This window comes from Eurypyga helias, unplaced genomic scaffold (assembly GCF_000690775.1).
Source record: "Eurypyga helias isolate BGI_N326 unplaced genomic scaffold, ASM69077v1 scaffold3867, whole genome shotgun sequence".
Taxonomy (NCBI): Eukaryota; Metazoa; Chordata; class Aves; order Eurypygiformes; family Eurypygidae; genus Eurypyga; species Eurypyga helias.
Window position 1 is genome coordinate 44,413 of NW_010261154.1, and position 14,006 is coordinate 58,418.

Sequence of the window (14,006 nt, forward strand, 5' to 3'; positions counted from 1 at the left end):
AAGGTAAAGAATATCCAGAAATACTTAATGAATCTATTGGTATTCACAAAAATCTTATCAAATATTTTGTGAATCTGTATTAGAAGAAAAACAATGAAGCCATTAATGTTGATAAAAGTTGAATGTATGGCTCTGGGACTTGTGTCTGAATGACACGCTGCAGGAATGATCAGTAGTTCTTTGCGGAGACAGAAGTGTCAGGAGAGCAGGGCTGCTGTGAAGGGATTTTAAACACTCTTAAGCTGACAGGGTTCCCTGCTGAGCCTGAGAAAGAGCAGGTTGGCCTCTACTTGCCAATGCGCTTGATGCTCCTCTGTCACCTGGAAGCTGACCACATCTCCTTGGTTTTACTTACATTTGCTAAAACAAGTTTAAACCCAAACAAACCAAAAAGGCTTTAGAAACGAAACGTGAGATCTTGGTTCTCTTTTCTGAATATTACCTGGACTTGAACTTTTTCTCTTGAGACAAATTTGTAAAAATACACAGCAAATTAAAACATAGCTACATCCTTAGGGACTTGGTTCCTTAACAGCTTTTGGAAACCTGCTCCCTGCAAAATTAGTGTGGTGTGTTTTTTTTTCCCTAAGGGATCTAGGCACCAGAACAGGAATTGAAGAAGCTTGCGTAGCCTGTGTGTATCTTTGCGGTGGTAGCAGCGGGATACAACCGGACGTGGTTTGGTGCATCAGATGAGGATCTCAGCAGGGTACCACGAGCTGATGGCCAACCATTGCACGTGCTTTTCAAGTGCTGACATCATCAAGGCGTCACTGCTGTTGAGGTCTGGCTCTGCCTGGCATGGGAGGCTGTGATAGGTGTAACCACGCACGGAGGCCTTCCTGGATGTGAGCTGTGATGCCTCCGTGATCACTGGATACCGTGCAGATGCTTGTCCGTGATGTGTATACCTGCACCTAGACTGCCCTCCTCCCATGCCCTCCTGTGATGGGAGGTGACGTATGGGAATTCACACACTGCGTGTGGGTCCACTCTGAGCTCTGTTCAGGGCTAACAAGCAGACCAGTGGGAGATGTGTGGATCTGTGAGGAATAACCTTCTTGTTAGCTTTAATCATTGTTCTGCACGCTCGCGTGCTGAGCTGCTGTCCCAGCGTACTTCCAGAAGTCTGTTGCTGTGGTGTTTTAAGCTTTTGGTTTTTAGATAAGATGTAAACCGCAGCTTCTATGTCCATATTGTTTACCCAGGCTTCTGCAAACTCTGCGTTCTCTTCTCCCTAAAGGAATTTCGTTTTGGATTGGGACAGACTCAAATCAACCCCACCCAGTTGCACATGAAAACAGTGTGAAGTTAAAGTTTCACCCTTTTTTATTTTTCTCTTAAGAGATTGGTTCGATTTTCCTTGAAGCATTAATAAATGCAAATGATCCTTTTCTTTTCTGGTGAATTGGACTGGAAATTCAAGTTTGGAGTAAAATGCAGAACTAGCAGAGTCCCTGCTTTCATTATGAACATTTCACACAGCTATAGACATAATTACATATGATGAAGATCTTATGGCAAGACATGGGCTGTTAACCCCGATTCCCTGGCAGAACTCCCAGTTGAGTGATTATCTTCTAGCCACATAAATTTACTTTTATTTTCTATCGGATAGTTGTTTCCTTCACTTTTTGGAATGAACTGCTCTTACACATACTGTGGCAGTGTTAACTGGTACGCTTCACCCGAGAGATAACTACGTTGAAGTGACTAACAAATCTCATTGTACGGTATATAAGGGGCTTCTTTGGAAATGAAGGTCTTCAGGAGATTGAGGTTGCGTGATTCGTTCCTGTGAGAATCTAGAAAGAAAACATTCTCTTTGGCTTCATCTCCCTCTGGAGATAGTTATATTTGAGAAGAGATGATAATCTTTCATTCTTCTATTATCCCTTGAAACAGAGAGAAAAACCAATTTTGAATTTTGGAAGTCTTACCTAGTCATAGACTTAAAAAGATCTGTCATATCTTCTAAAACCTTACCGTGAGTGGATCACTTCACATTTTTTGCCCTGAGGTGTTACGCTGTCTGCTGCTTTGACTGATGGAGAACTTCACTCTAGTAATATAAGTAATGAGAGTAATATAAATTAAGGTATTCATGTTCAGAAAAGTCAACACGGTGATCTTACTGCCAGGGCATGTAAGTGGCATAGGCTACTTCGTGGTTAGTTCAGTGATGTTTTTAAAAACATACAAAAAAGAAAAACAAAATTCAAAAAAGTTTTTCTGAGCTATCAAGAACATTGTTTTCACAAAAAATAATGAGAATTTTGGAACCATAAAATGAGAATATAATGAATTAAGAAATGACTGCATGTGAATAAAACTTGGGTAGGATGACTGTAAGATGCGGCAGGGGAAGTTGTATGTCGTCGCTTTGAGAGAGGAAGACTGCGAAAGGGCTGTTCTCAGCTCTTAGCTGTTCAGAATTAGTCCCCTTAAACCTGAAGCTTCTTATGTAACTGTAATGTTGAATTTGAGACTGGTCCTCTCCCAGCTGATACTTCATTTCTCAAAACCAAAAGTGTCATGTTAGAAGTTAAGTTTGTACAGAAAAGGCAGGGTTGCAGGGATGAAGTTGGGTCTCGGAAGAAGGGGGAGAGGTTGGGGGGACGTGTTCTTTTTGTCTTTGTTTCTCACCATCCAAGTCTGTCTCAACCGGCAATAAATGAAATTAGTTTTCATGAAATCAAGTCTGCTTTTTCCTGCGATGTCACCTCACAGGTGATCTCCCTGTCTTTATCTCGACCCATGAGCTTTTCCGTCTTGCCTTCTTCCCCTGTCCTGTTGAGGAGGGGTGTGAGAGTGGCTGGGGTGGGTGTCTGGCAGCTGGCCAAGGTCATCCCACCGGAGTTAGGAAACACTGACTTGTCAGCCGGACGTTTTCGGTGTCTCATGGAAAAGTTCAGAACCCCCAGTGGCGTTGTCTCGCCGGCGTGCAGCTCTTGAGTGTGAGTAAGCAAGCCTGCCGCCTTCGTTAGTCACACAGCACCTAGCATCGTGCACCTTGCTGCTGTGTATCATCTCTTGTGTTCCTGAGATGGACCAGGAGGAAGAGGCTGCCTTCCACAGGAACGTAAATGTTGGTCGATCCAAAGGAAATGTGAGATCTGGGTTCTGGGTGCTCTGAAGACAGCTCACTGCTTTCTTCCCGGGGTTGTGTGGGGTTGTGCTCATCACATTCTGGCCAAGGCAGGGAGAGTGTAGTTTCATTTCTGATGCTTTAGTACTGAGCAGCTGGACGTGAAAATCTTGATGAGTGGCAGAGATAGGAACGGAGGGATGAGGCATGCAGACTCTGTTATCTTGTGCTTAGAGGAAGTCATCGAGGAGTTGGTGTTGTCTCAGGATGGGAGGCTGGTTGTGATGCCAGCTCCCCTGTTGTTAGCAGTTTGCAGTAGGCTTCTTATAAGTATGGTTTGGCCAAATTAAAAACTAGGCTATAAACCCACAACCCTACTCACAGACAAATTTCATAATAGTGTTATTAATAGTTAAATAAGCACTACAGTATGCTGGGGTGGGGTTTATACCAGGACGAGATGCACGTTTTTGTTTTCTCTTCCTCTAAAGTAGCCAAATATGGTTAAAACTTGCAACAGAAAACATCCACGTGGAGAAAAGACCAGTTGTAGTTGCAGTGGTACTGTACTGAAAATGTAGGCCTTTTAGGAGGGGCAAGAGCCTTTTTACTAAATTGATGGCCATAGTTTGTCAGAAGATGAGCTTCGAAGCCCCAAAGCTTATCTATCTTCTGTAACAACTGCTTATACAGCAGTTGCCCATACGGACCTGGGTATGATTTGTGGTTTTACTTAGTCTCTTAAGGGAATAAATGTCCAAGCATGATTAGTGAAAGGCTTTAATGGCTGGCATCGAGGTAGAGGTTGGTCTCTGAGGACGAGTTAGTTTATTGACCCAAAAAAAGAGATGTTTTGGTAAGGTCATGCAGGGTTAGGCTTGATTATGTGCCCAGTTTAGGACATTCATCTGCTATGTGTTCTGCCTGGATGGGTGACTGGAGTCTACAAGGTGGGTTGGGGTGGGAGGTAGGAGGACAGAGAAGGAAGGGCTGTCACATGAATCCAGGTCACCTTCACCTGGGCAGTGCTGGGTGGCTCTAAGTTGGCTGCCACAGTCAATGAGGGATGGGGCTGAGTGAGCCAGGAGGGGACTGGGGCCTGAAAAACGCGTTGGCTCGATACATCCTATCGGCAGTCTCTGCTGGTGGGTCTCCCGAGTGCCATCAATTAACACGGTGCGCTGGAGCAGCCTGGCATCGCTCAGGTGTGGATGCTCCATCTGCCCAGCCGACCGGAGCGGCTCCCGAGGGAACTCCATGCACACTCCCAGCTTCTGTGGGGATGAGCCAAGCCCCTTTGCCTTAGATGACTGCCCACTGTATGCAGACCTCGGCAATTACATCCTTTTTGCCGAATGGCTTTCAGCATACTGTAGTGCAAACGCTGGTTACAGCAGGAGAGCGCAGTTTGGAAAGATCAGCTCTCTGAGCGAATATTGGGCTAAACGTGTCATCCTTATGTATAGCCTACAGACTGGATCTACTCGGCCATTACCAGGCCCCCAGGATGTGTCACACAATGTCCTTCAATTTATCAGTGCAGAAGGGATCAAATAATTTGGAAAGAATCTGCTTCTGTGGGTTATTGCTACTCTGAATTATAAATGACCCAAAAGCCAGAGCTTTTCGCAGCATTCCCTCTTCAGGCCAGTGCTCTGAAGGCAGAGCGCTGCTTTTAAGAAACGGGCTTTTTAGAGAACAAAAGGGGAAGCGAGCACTATGAAAATGTAGTTAAATGTAAATGTGTTAAATGGTACATGAACCAGTCAGGTTTTCATGATTTATCAGTTTTAAACTTCAAAGGCTCTGGTTAGCTTGCATTTTTAAAACTAATGAGTTTATCACAGCCAGTGGGGAAAAATGGTTCAAGTATATCAGCTGTAAATTGGTACAAAGCACTAAAAGGGACATTAGCCTCTAATCAGATTCTAACAGTTCATTAAACCTGCCTTTCCTCGCTTGCGCTTTGTCTTCCGCCCTCCTCCTGCCTGCGCCAAGCCAGCCTCGGCCCTTCGTTCGGGCGGGTAAGACCTCCTCAGGGATGCCAAGCAATATCAGCTCATCCTTCCTTGTCTGCGAGCTAAACAGCCTCAGGAAAGCTTGGTGATGGTATGTTCCTGATCCTGCTGTAAAACTCAGCTGCGCTGCGTATAAATCAAGACGGGAGAGGGACGTCTCCGCCTGCAGAAGAGGCGCCGGGGGAGGCAGGAAGGATGCCAGGCTGGCTCCTGCCACCCCAAACCGCATCCAAACCGCTGGAGCTGGGCGAGACCCGCTTCTGATAAGTAAACAGTGCACCGCCCTTGCTGGGAACAAAAAGCCTGGAACAAATTCAGCCAGCTGTTTTGTGGCATCCTGCTCTTTGCCCACCTCATGCCTCAAACGCTGAATATCAAGGTGCACAAAATAAATGGATGAGAAGACATAGCAAGAGTTGTTTTTTTTTTTTTTTTTTATTCTGTCTTTCTGTTGTGTCATGCTCAGACTACGGTGATATCCAGCAGTAGTGTGGCATGGACTGGGACACCTCAACAGCTTGGTACATCTTCATAGAACCATAGAATGGTTTGAGTTGGAAGGGACCTAAAGACCATCTAGTTCCATCCCCCCTGCCATGGGCAGGGACACCTTCCACTAGACCAGGTTGCTCAAAGCCTCATCCAGCCTGGCCTTGAACACTTCCAGGGATGGGGCATCCACAGCTTCTCTGGGCAACCTCTGAATCTTCCTTCACACGTTTGAATGCAGGGGTATTCTGCTGACAATTACTTGTTTGATCTGAAATGTTGCAACTTCAGCGTTTACAGCTTTTTATGAACTATTTAAATCTACTTTTTAGTAAAAAAAATATAGAGGTAGCATTTACTGTTGCGTTTGCTTATCTGCTTTCACATCAAGTTCCTGCCTGCCCTGTAGGATCAAACCGCAGCTCTGTGTGCTGGAACACAGGGGGTTCAGAGCGAGGGCGACGAGGATTTTAAGCAGGTCATTCGCTCTCCCTGTGGCACCGTGCTGGAGCATAGGCGTATCGGTTTCCCTGCTTTTCAGTATGCTATTTAAATTATAATAAAGTAAAGGAGTATACAAAAATAAACAGTTGCTGCAATATTTATATCCCTGGAAATGGAGATCCTGGGAGAAGGTGCATTAATTGGAAACAAGAAAATGTTTATCATAATTTAAGGTTTTAAAATGTAGTTTGGAAGTTCCATTAGGACAGACCATTTGTCTTAAAATTCCCTTGAAGCAGCCACGATAGGAAACAGGACTATGAACATACTCCTTATGAATAACAGCAGCACGCAGTACTGAACAGATCCGTTGCCCGTGAAAGACGGGGAAAGCGTTTTTTTCCATTACAGCGCCGGTTACCGAGGGCTGCGAGGTAATGGTTAGAGCTGAGGTGAGTTTCCAGTCTGGAGCGCTGCCTTTCGGATGGGGCTGCAGATAAGTAAGTGGCTGTGAATGAGTCACTAATAAGCGATCCGTGCTGTAGTTTTCGCTGTGTGAAAAATAGCCGCGATGTCTTCGTATTTCTGCACTGCTGACCAAGGTGTCTGGATTTGTAAGGTCACATCCTGGCTTGAGGGTTAAAATGGCTTTTAATTCTCTCCATGTTGTCCAAACTGCATGGCACCTGAAGGGTCTAGCTTTCAAACACCAGCCTTGAGCCTCAGCTGGAATAGACAACGGACTCAGGTTGAGGTAGGGATTGAACTGAAGGCGCAAGAGGTTGTTTTGCACGTCTCTGTAAAACACTCCAGCAACAGCGGGATGAGATGTTGGTAGCACAGCTGTTGATTCAGGGAAGCACAGTTCTGCCCTTCTCTCGTCGGATGGAAGCTCTCGGCATGTGTTGCCCATTACTGCAAAGACAGTGCGTGTTTTTAACGTGCTTCCTTCTTTCTTTTGTGTCAGAGGTGAGCGTATGGAGATTTTCATTGGCAAACACCGATAACTTTGCAAGATAACAAATTACATGAAATTGTGTTGTCAATATGTGATTATTTATGGGTGGGGTGTGTGTGTGTACAGACCTTCACTGTAACTTTCCTGAATTCCAGCGTATGTTTTCTCTAGCCAATACCGAAGTACAAATGTTTTGATGGAAATCAAATATACCTGACGATACTGCCAAACACCTGAAGCTATTTGACATCACTGCTCTCCTTTCCAGTTCTAAAGCAAGGAATTTACATATGTGCACCTGCGTGATTAACTTCAAATTAAAAAATAGTAATTGAAGACGATTTTCCCATGTTGCTTACAAAGACTTAGTTCTCTTAAGGGTAACTGGAAGTATAATTTACTATTTTAACAGAAGTAGTAACTTGGTAGCTACTCCTTGGAATGAATATTACATCTTCATTAACTTCTTCCTGCTAAAAGAAACTTAACTTCTCCAGTATCATAGAACTAAAACAGTGAATTAAAGTCTTTTTCATCATTTTTTTGATTAACCTTGTCCTTTTTTGCCTTAGGACATCAGCGCCTTTGAGAACAGAATGTTAATGCTTGATGGGATGCCGGCAGTCAGAGTCAAAACAGAGCTGCTGGAATCCGAACAAGGGGTAAGCAGAGGTTTCTGTGTGGCTTCACTCTGCAGCATGCTGGTGACCCTTCCTGAGCTTCTCTGTGGTTGATCCTCCTGTGTTGAGGAGCTGATCCTCCCCAACAACCCCCTGTTGTACTGTCATTTTCTTTTCTGCTTTTTTCTTTATTTCTATTGTTTTGAGCTTATTTTCTTGTGAGATGTACTGGTAAGCATCTCATCTCATCTGCTGGCAGCACAAAACAAAACTCTGCAGAAGACTTACTGAAATACTCTTGGATAGCCTAGATGCTGTTGGTGTAAGTTTACAATTATAAAAAAAAAAGTGCAGTTTAAAAAACAAGAAAAAAGAATGGATTATGACAAAGAAGCCAAATTCATGTGTCTTAATGAAGCCCATACATACCTTTGCTATTCTGCCTTCTTGGGATATTTGCCTTACTGTGGTTGTTTCGTCCTTTAAATGCTTGTCCTACTGCACTTTCTTGTTTGTGCAAACCCGCTCTCTTTCTGATGGAATATGCTTATCATTATGATAAGAGGGCTAGAAGCTTCAGATGGTTAAAGCTGGTATCACGTCGACTGCTGAACACAGGACCGATTATGGATAGGAATTTGAATTTTTTGCAGAACAGGTGTTTGGTGATGGAGTGGAAGATTTTAGGAAAGAGGGAGACTAAGTTTTTGGCCTTGTTAGCCATATTTTCTTACATACGTGGTAATAATTACATCACAGAATCATAGAATGGTTTGGGTTGGAAGGGACCTTAAAGACCATCTAGTTCCAACCCCCTGCCATGGGCAGGGCCACCTTCCACTAGACCAGGTTGCTCAAAGCCCCATCCAGCCTGGCCTTGAAGAGAACCAGGGATGAGGCATCCACCACTTCTCTGGGCAACCTGTTCCAGTGCCTCACTACTCTCTCCATGAAGAACTTCTTCCTGATATCCAATCTAAACCTCCCCACTTTCAATTTAAACCCATTACCCCTTGTCCTGTCACTACAGGCCCTTGTAAAAAGTCCCTCCACAGCTTCCCTGTAGGCCCCCCATTGTAAACATACAAGCAGGGATTGTACATTTATTATAAGGACTTCTGTATTTAATGGATTTTGTTTTACCATAAATCTTCGTTTCCTTGTGTGCCTCTTAACGTTATCCCAGAGAATCCAAGCCACCTTGCTGCTCTGAAGACAGATGCCTCCAACAAGTAGGGAGCATAATAGAAGAAGCAGTGCTATTGCCACATAGGGATGGGCTTTTGCTGCCTCCTGTTATTCAGCTTTTTTCCTTCTGCTATTTTCTGAGTTATTTAATTGAGAATTTAAATGATATGGAAGAGAGGGAATTAACTTTCAGAGTGACTTAATTTGAAAGACTTCCAACGAGAGCTCAGGTATTCACGATGTTTTTGAGGCTTTAGTTTAAGAGAAAAAAACCTCGACGTTTAATGGAGTTCTTGCTTATCTCTCTGCCTTCTTGAGAATAAGTACCCTCAGCAAATATACCAATACAGTATAGTTTGAGAAAACGTAAAAGTTGGAGTATTTTGTGAGCCACAATGATGAAAAGACAAATCTGTTAGAGGTAATTTTTAATACCTTCTGGATGCATTGCGTTTTGTCTTTGTGCGTAACACAGACCTTTCTCTGTATTGTTCAGGAGACAAGTGTTATATTGGTATTTGCCTTTGTCTAGTTTAAAATAAATTCAATGCATGATGCATATTGCTGAGTCCTTTACGGAGAATACTTCCTTTAGCAAAGTGTCATTTGATTCTGGAAGAACCTTTTGGTGTCTCAGGAACTGGAAGGAAATGAACAATTTATATAGGTTTTTTAATTTCCTTGGGTTTGGTTTTTTTTTGAATAAAATTTTACAGACTTCAGTGTAAGCAGCAAATGATGTCATCTCTTTCTTTTCCAGTGAGTGAGCCATTGGACAAAGAGCTCGGTTTGATTTGGGATTTTATGTGCTTTGGAACTAATTAAGTAGTGTCTGGTCAAGAGTCTCTGGCACCTTTATGACTCTTCATTAGGGAACAATCAATAAATACAAAATGAATTCTCCAGTTCACTAGCAGAGGAGCTAGCCATTAGGATGGCAGTTTTCCAGCAAACAGCTTAAACTCTTGAAGAGAAAGGTGGTTGAAACAGATGTTTAGCATGTGCTTCAGAGACTGTTTTGAATATGTAGATGTTGGTAGACATAACAGGGACAAGTGTTTGGAGGCTGCGATTACCAAAGACAGCACATGGAGCTGTTTGGAAAGATGAATATCATCACTGGGAAGAAGGGAGTGGGAGCCAAAGCGTGATCCAAGTAGTATGAATTTGAAATTGCCACGTTTATTTGTGTTTTCATGCTGCCTAAAGCCCCAAGAGTTGCATCTCCCTTGCAGCGTATGGGTATGCAGGGAGACACTGGAAATTTGCTGAGATGGTGTTTTGAGTCTTCCGAAGGTAACGGCCAAAGCTTCATCATGGAGGATGCTGAACACCAGGCAGGACTAGGCAATTACTGCAAAGCTTTATTGGAGTTGAGTTAATTGTGGATTACCAAGGATATGTGCCTACTTTTTGCAGGGGTCTTGAACTCTTTCCTGCAGGGCACGTGAGTATGTACACCAGAAAAGGTGTTTTCTCCATGGGTGTGACTTGTTTAGCTGTTCTTGTGGTGCATGACCCCCAAGGTGGGATTCATAGAAAGGGCCTTGCCGGGGGAACCTGGGTATTGTTTTGGCCTCCTCACTGGTCCTGACTGGTCAAGTGTTGACCTGATGAGAGAGCAGCTGGTTGAGGACAGTCTAATTGCACCCTGGGCAGTTGTTACAGGGAGGAAGGCTTGGAAAGACAGCAAGCTGGGACTGGGTCAAATCCTGCTTGGGTGCTGGTGCGCTCCATTACCTTCATGTTCCCACAGCATCCTATGTGTTACATGATGTATGTAAGGCAAAGGTGCGGAGATATTCTTGTGAGTTACTTTGTGCCAGTGCTGGTGAGGAGCGGGGGTCAGAAGGTACCCCTGTGATTCTGGGTTTGGCTGAAAGGCCACAAGGAGATGAGCTAAATGCCTACATCCTTGCTTCAAATGGGAGTTGTAATGTTATGTATACAGTGCTGGTGTGGTTGATTACTTCAGCAGATGACATGACCACAGCGTTCAAGTCCATTTTTACTCCAGGTTTTTAATTTAATTTGCAGTTTGATGAGTTTAATGATTAAACAATAAATTGTTATCCTGGGGCTTTATTAAAAGCCTTTTTTTTTTAATTGATCTTTCTCCTTATAGTTTGTGAACCTGTAACCCACCAACCTGTAGAAAATACCATTACAGCAGAGGCCACTGGAGTAACGTGACAACACAGGAGTAAAAAGCTCAAAGAAGTGATGTTCCTCTTTCTTTTACACCTGCTCCACCAAAACAGAAGCACAGTAGGAGGGGGAAAAGATCCCAAACATTTGTACAAACAGTACCAGCTTTTAACCTTAAGTTGGAACTTCGCTTACCTTTTGTGGCGCGTGGCTACGGTGAAATAGGCACCATCTGGCCGCGTGCATTTCATTCATCAGAAATTCTTCTTGTCTGTAGAAGTCACCTGTGATGTAGATGAGAACCAGGACAGAGCAAATCATGGAGCTGAGATGAACATTTTCTGCTGTATTTGGATACCAAGCCAGGCAATCAATCCATTGTATTCTCTTGTGGCTTTTGGTTTCCCTGTCCGAGTCCTTGGTCTTTTTGCAGGAGAGGTTAAGTGTAATGTGAGGTTCTTCTCTGCCATCTGCACAGGACCTACAGCATCTTTAACTTTCTCATTAGGAGATATTTTGCTTTGTTTCATGATTAGCCTGTGTCTTGGACTGTGTTTGGGTGCTCTGTGTCCAAACCTGGGCTGGTACCTCTGAAAGTTTTTAAGAAGTCATCTTAAACAGCATCTCAGTTGTTACACTGCAGAAGTGTTACCTATCTAGGGCAAGCGAAGCTGAGTTTAAAATGCAGTACAGCAGAAGGATTGAGCGAATGAAGAAAGCGTAGTCCAGCTGAAATTTTAGGGTAGCCCTTGGAGAATGAAGCTGTGCGAGCTACTCCCACTGCAAACCAGCCCTGTCCCTAGTTGAGGCCAAAAGGGAATTGGAGCTGACGCCTGTGTTTAAGCCGTGCCCCATGCTCCAGTTCCTTCCAGCCTGTGACTGAAGGAGAGGTGGGCAGGACGTGGGAGGTACAGCCTCATCAACGTAGTGAAGACAAACCTGGGCTCAAAAGACACTGAGTTCAAGCTAGATGATTGTAGGAGAAGGGGATTTAGGCAGCCCTAAGGGAGACATGGTGTATGAGATACAGGTTAGGGCAAATTTGGAACAAAGAAATATTTGCAAGGGAAATGGATTTTTTCTTTGCTTTGGAAAAAGTTAAAGCAGTTCTGCTTTTTTTTATCGTCGCCAATTTAGAATAGCTTAATGATTTTTAGAAGGCCGTTAGCATTAGCAAGAACAGATGCTTATTTTTCCAGTGAACTACTGTCCTTAATTTTGCACAGGAGATTTAATTCAGACTATTGTTTGAAGCTTCAAGAAAACAGAGTGCTCCTTTAATGACTTTGTCACATGAAAAAAAGACATTACATGAAAGATATCGCATTGCCCTTTAACAAGGCTTCGTTATTATCTCCCCTACTGTGGAACAGGAGCTAGCATTGCTAATAAATTGGTAGAATTACTTTAGAAACGTGAATTTGCTTATCATTTAATATCCTCCAGTGATGTACAGCTTTAGATCTTTTGGTCTGCAGTAAAATCTTTGTAAGTCAGTAATCAGCTTCAGGGAAGGATGTGAAGAAGGTGGTCCTTCCCCACATAGGTGAAGGTGGGGTACTCATTTTTTGGCTGTGCCAAAAGCTGTTTTGGAAAGTAATATTCTGCATTGTAAAAGTGTATGGAGGCTGCATTAATATAAATGGTAAGACAGACTGGGCAGTGAATTCGTTGGCTGATGGCTGCTGTCAAAAAGTAGGAAAGGGTAGTAGCGTTGGTTGGCGTCAGTGAGAAGTCTGAAAGTCTGGCTGGTCAGTGCAGGATGTGGCCCGGTTTCTGAATGCTGGTAAATGTGTCTGACTTTCTCAGACACATGAGCTCACACTCTCTCAAGTATTTGCAGAGTCGGACCATAAGCTTATGTTAAAAGGTGTTGTGAATGTGTGACTTTTGCCCCACAATTGATCCTCAAATACAGAGAATAATGAGCCTCTAATTTTCATCATCCTTTTTGTTTCCAGATCTGCAGTCTCATCCATTCCTGTGCCTGCATTTTGTTCCCCTCAAATCATTATTTGAAGATTATATATCTTGTTCTGAATTCAGCTCCTAATTCTGCCTGATCCGTCTCCATTCCCATGCCTTATCATGGCTGAATTATGAAAAGAATGACAAAAATGACAAAACCCTTTAACAAGCCAATATTGTTCTCTGTGTCTTTCGTCTTCTAGCCAAATTATCTCGTCATCTTGTGTCTGATGAATGCCATCCATGCTTATGTTGTTATATACATGTATATATGTCTTCTACCTCAGCCTGGGTAATAGTGACAGAAATCTATTTTATTTTCAAAGATTTCCATAAATACCTGTTGAAATTCAGTTGAGAATAGTCTCAGGAGCAAAGCTTTTTCCTTGTCTGTTTGGGGAACTGTCTTATGTTTATTTATCCAGCGTATGTATTCTTTTTATTATTAGAAGAAAGCGCACTTCTGGTATTTGCTGTTGTAATTTATGAATCTTTGCTCCATCTAAGTACTTTTTTGTTTCTTTCTGAAATGATCCTTCATGGCTGCTCCATCTAAGCACTTTTTTTTTTCTTTCTGAAATGATCCTTCATGGTTAGCATGACTGATTTGGGGAAACAAACGGCATATGGACAGTGCACATGTATCAACCTCTTCTGCAAAGAAACTAGCCATTCTTACTTTCTGTTGATTTTCTTCATCTTGCAACAGAGGAGGGATGTTACTGAGGTGTTAGAAACACAGCTGATACGATTCATTAGTTGCTCTGCAGTGCTATAAATACATGACATTCTTCAGAAAGACATCAAGATCTGCTCCCGAACACCAGTGAGGGCGTACCTACAGGGCACGATGCAAGGCCACGTGAGACGTACCTAAGGAGATAGAGCCATATCCTTCAGCAGTGCTTGGGGAATACTCTTGCAAGCCAGGAAGGGTTCAAGACAACTCCCAGAAGGGTACATCGCAGCTACATCAGTTGGATTAATTAAGCCAGGTGAAGCACCGCAAGCTGATGGCTGTTTCATGTTAAATGGAAGCTTCTATGAAGAATAAAAGGTAGCCATCTCCTGCTCTCAACCTGGCA

The 14,006-nt window shown here is 43.3% G+C and overlaps 1 protein-coding gene across 1 annotated transcript in view; it reads left to right on the forward strand.

Annotated features, from left to right (window-relative positions):
• The window catches only part of KLF12 (Kruppel-like factor 12), an 85,139-nt gene that overhangs the window by 21,225 nt on the left and 49,908 nt on the right, over window positions 1–14,006 (forward strand). The window contains exon 2 of the mRNA XM_010155266.1: window positions 7,570–7,659. Within this exon, the coding sequence (XP_010153568.1) occupies window positions 7,570–7,659 (90 nt within the window). The remainder of the gene's footprint in view (window positions 1–7,569; window positions 7,660–14,006) is intronic.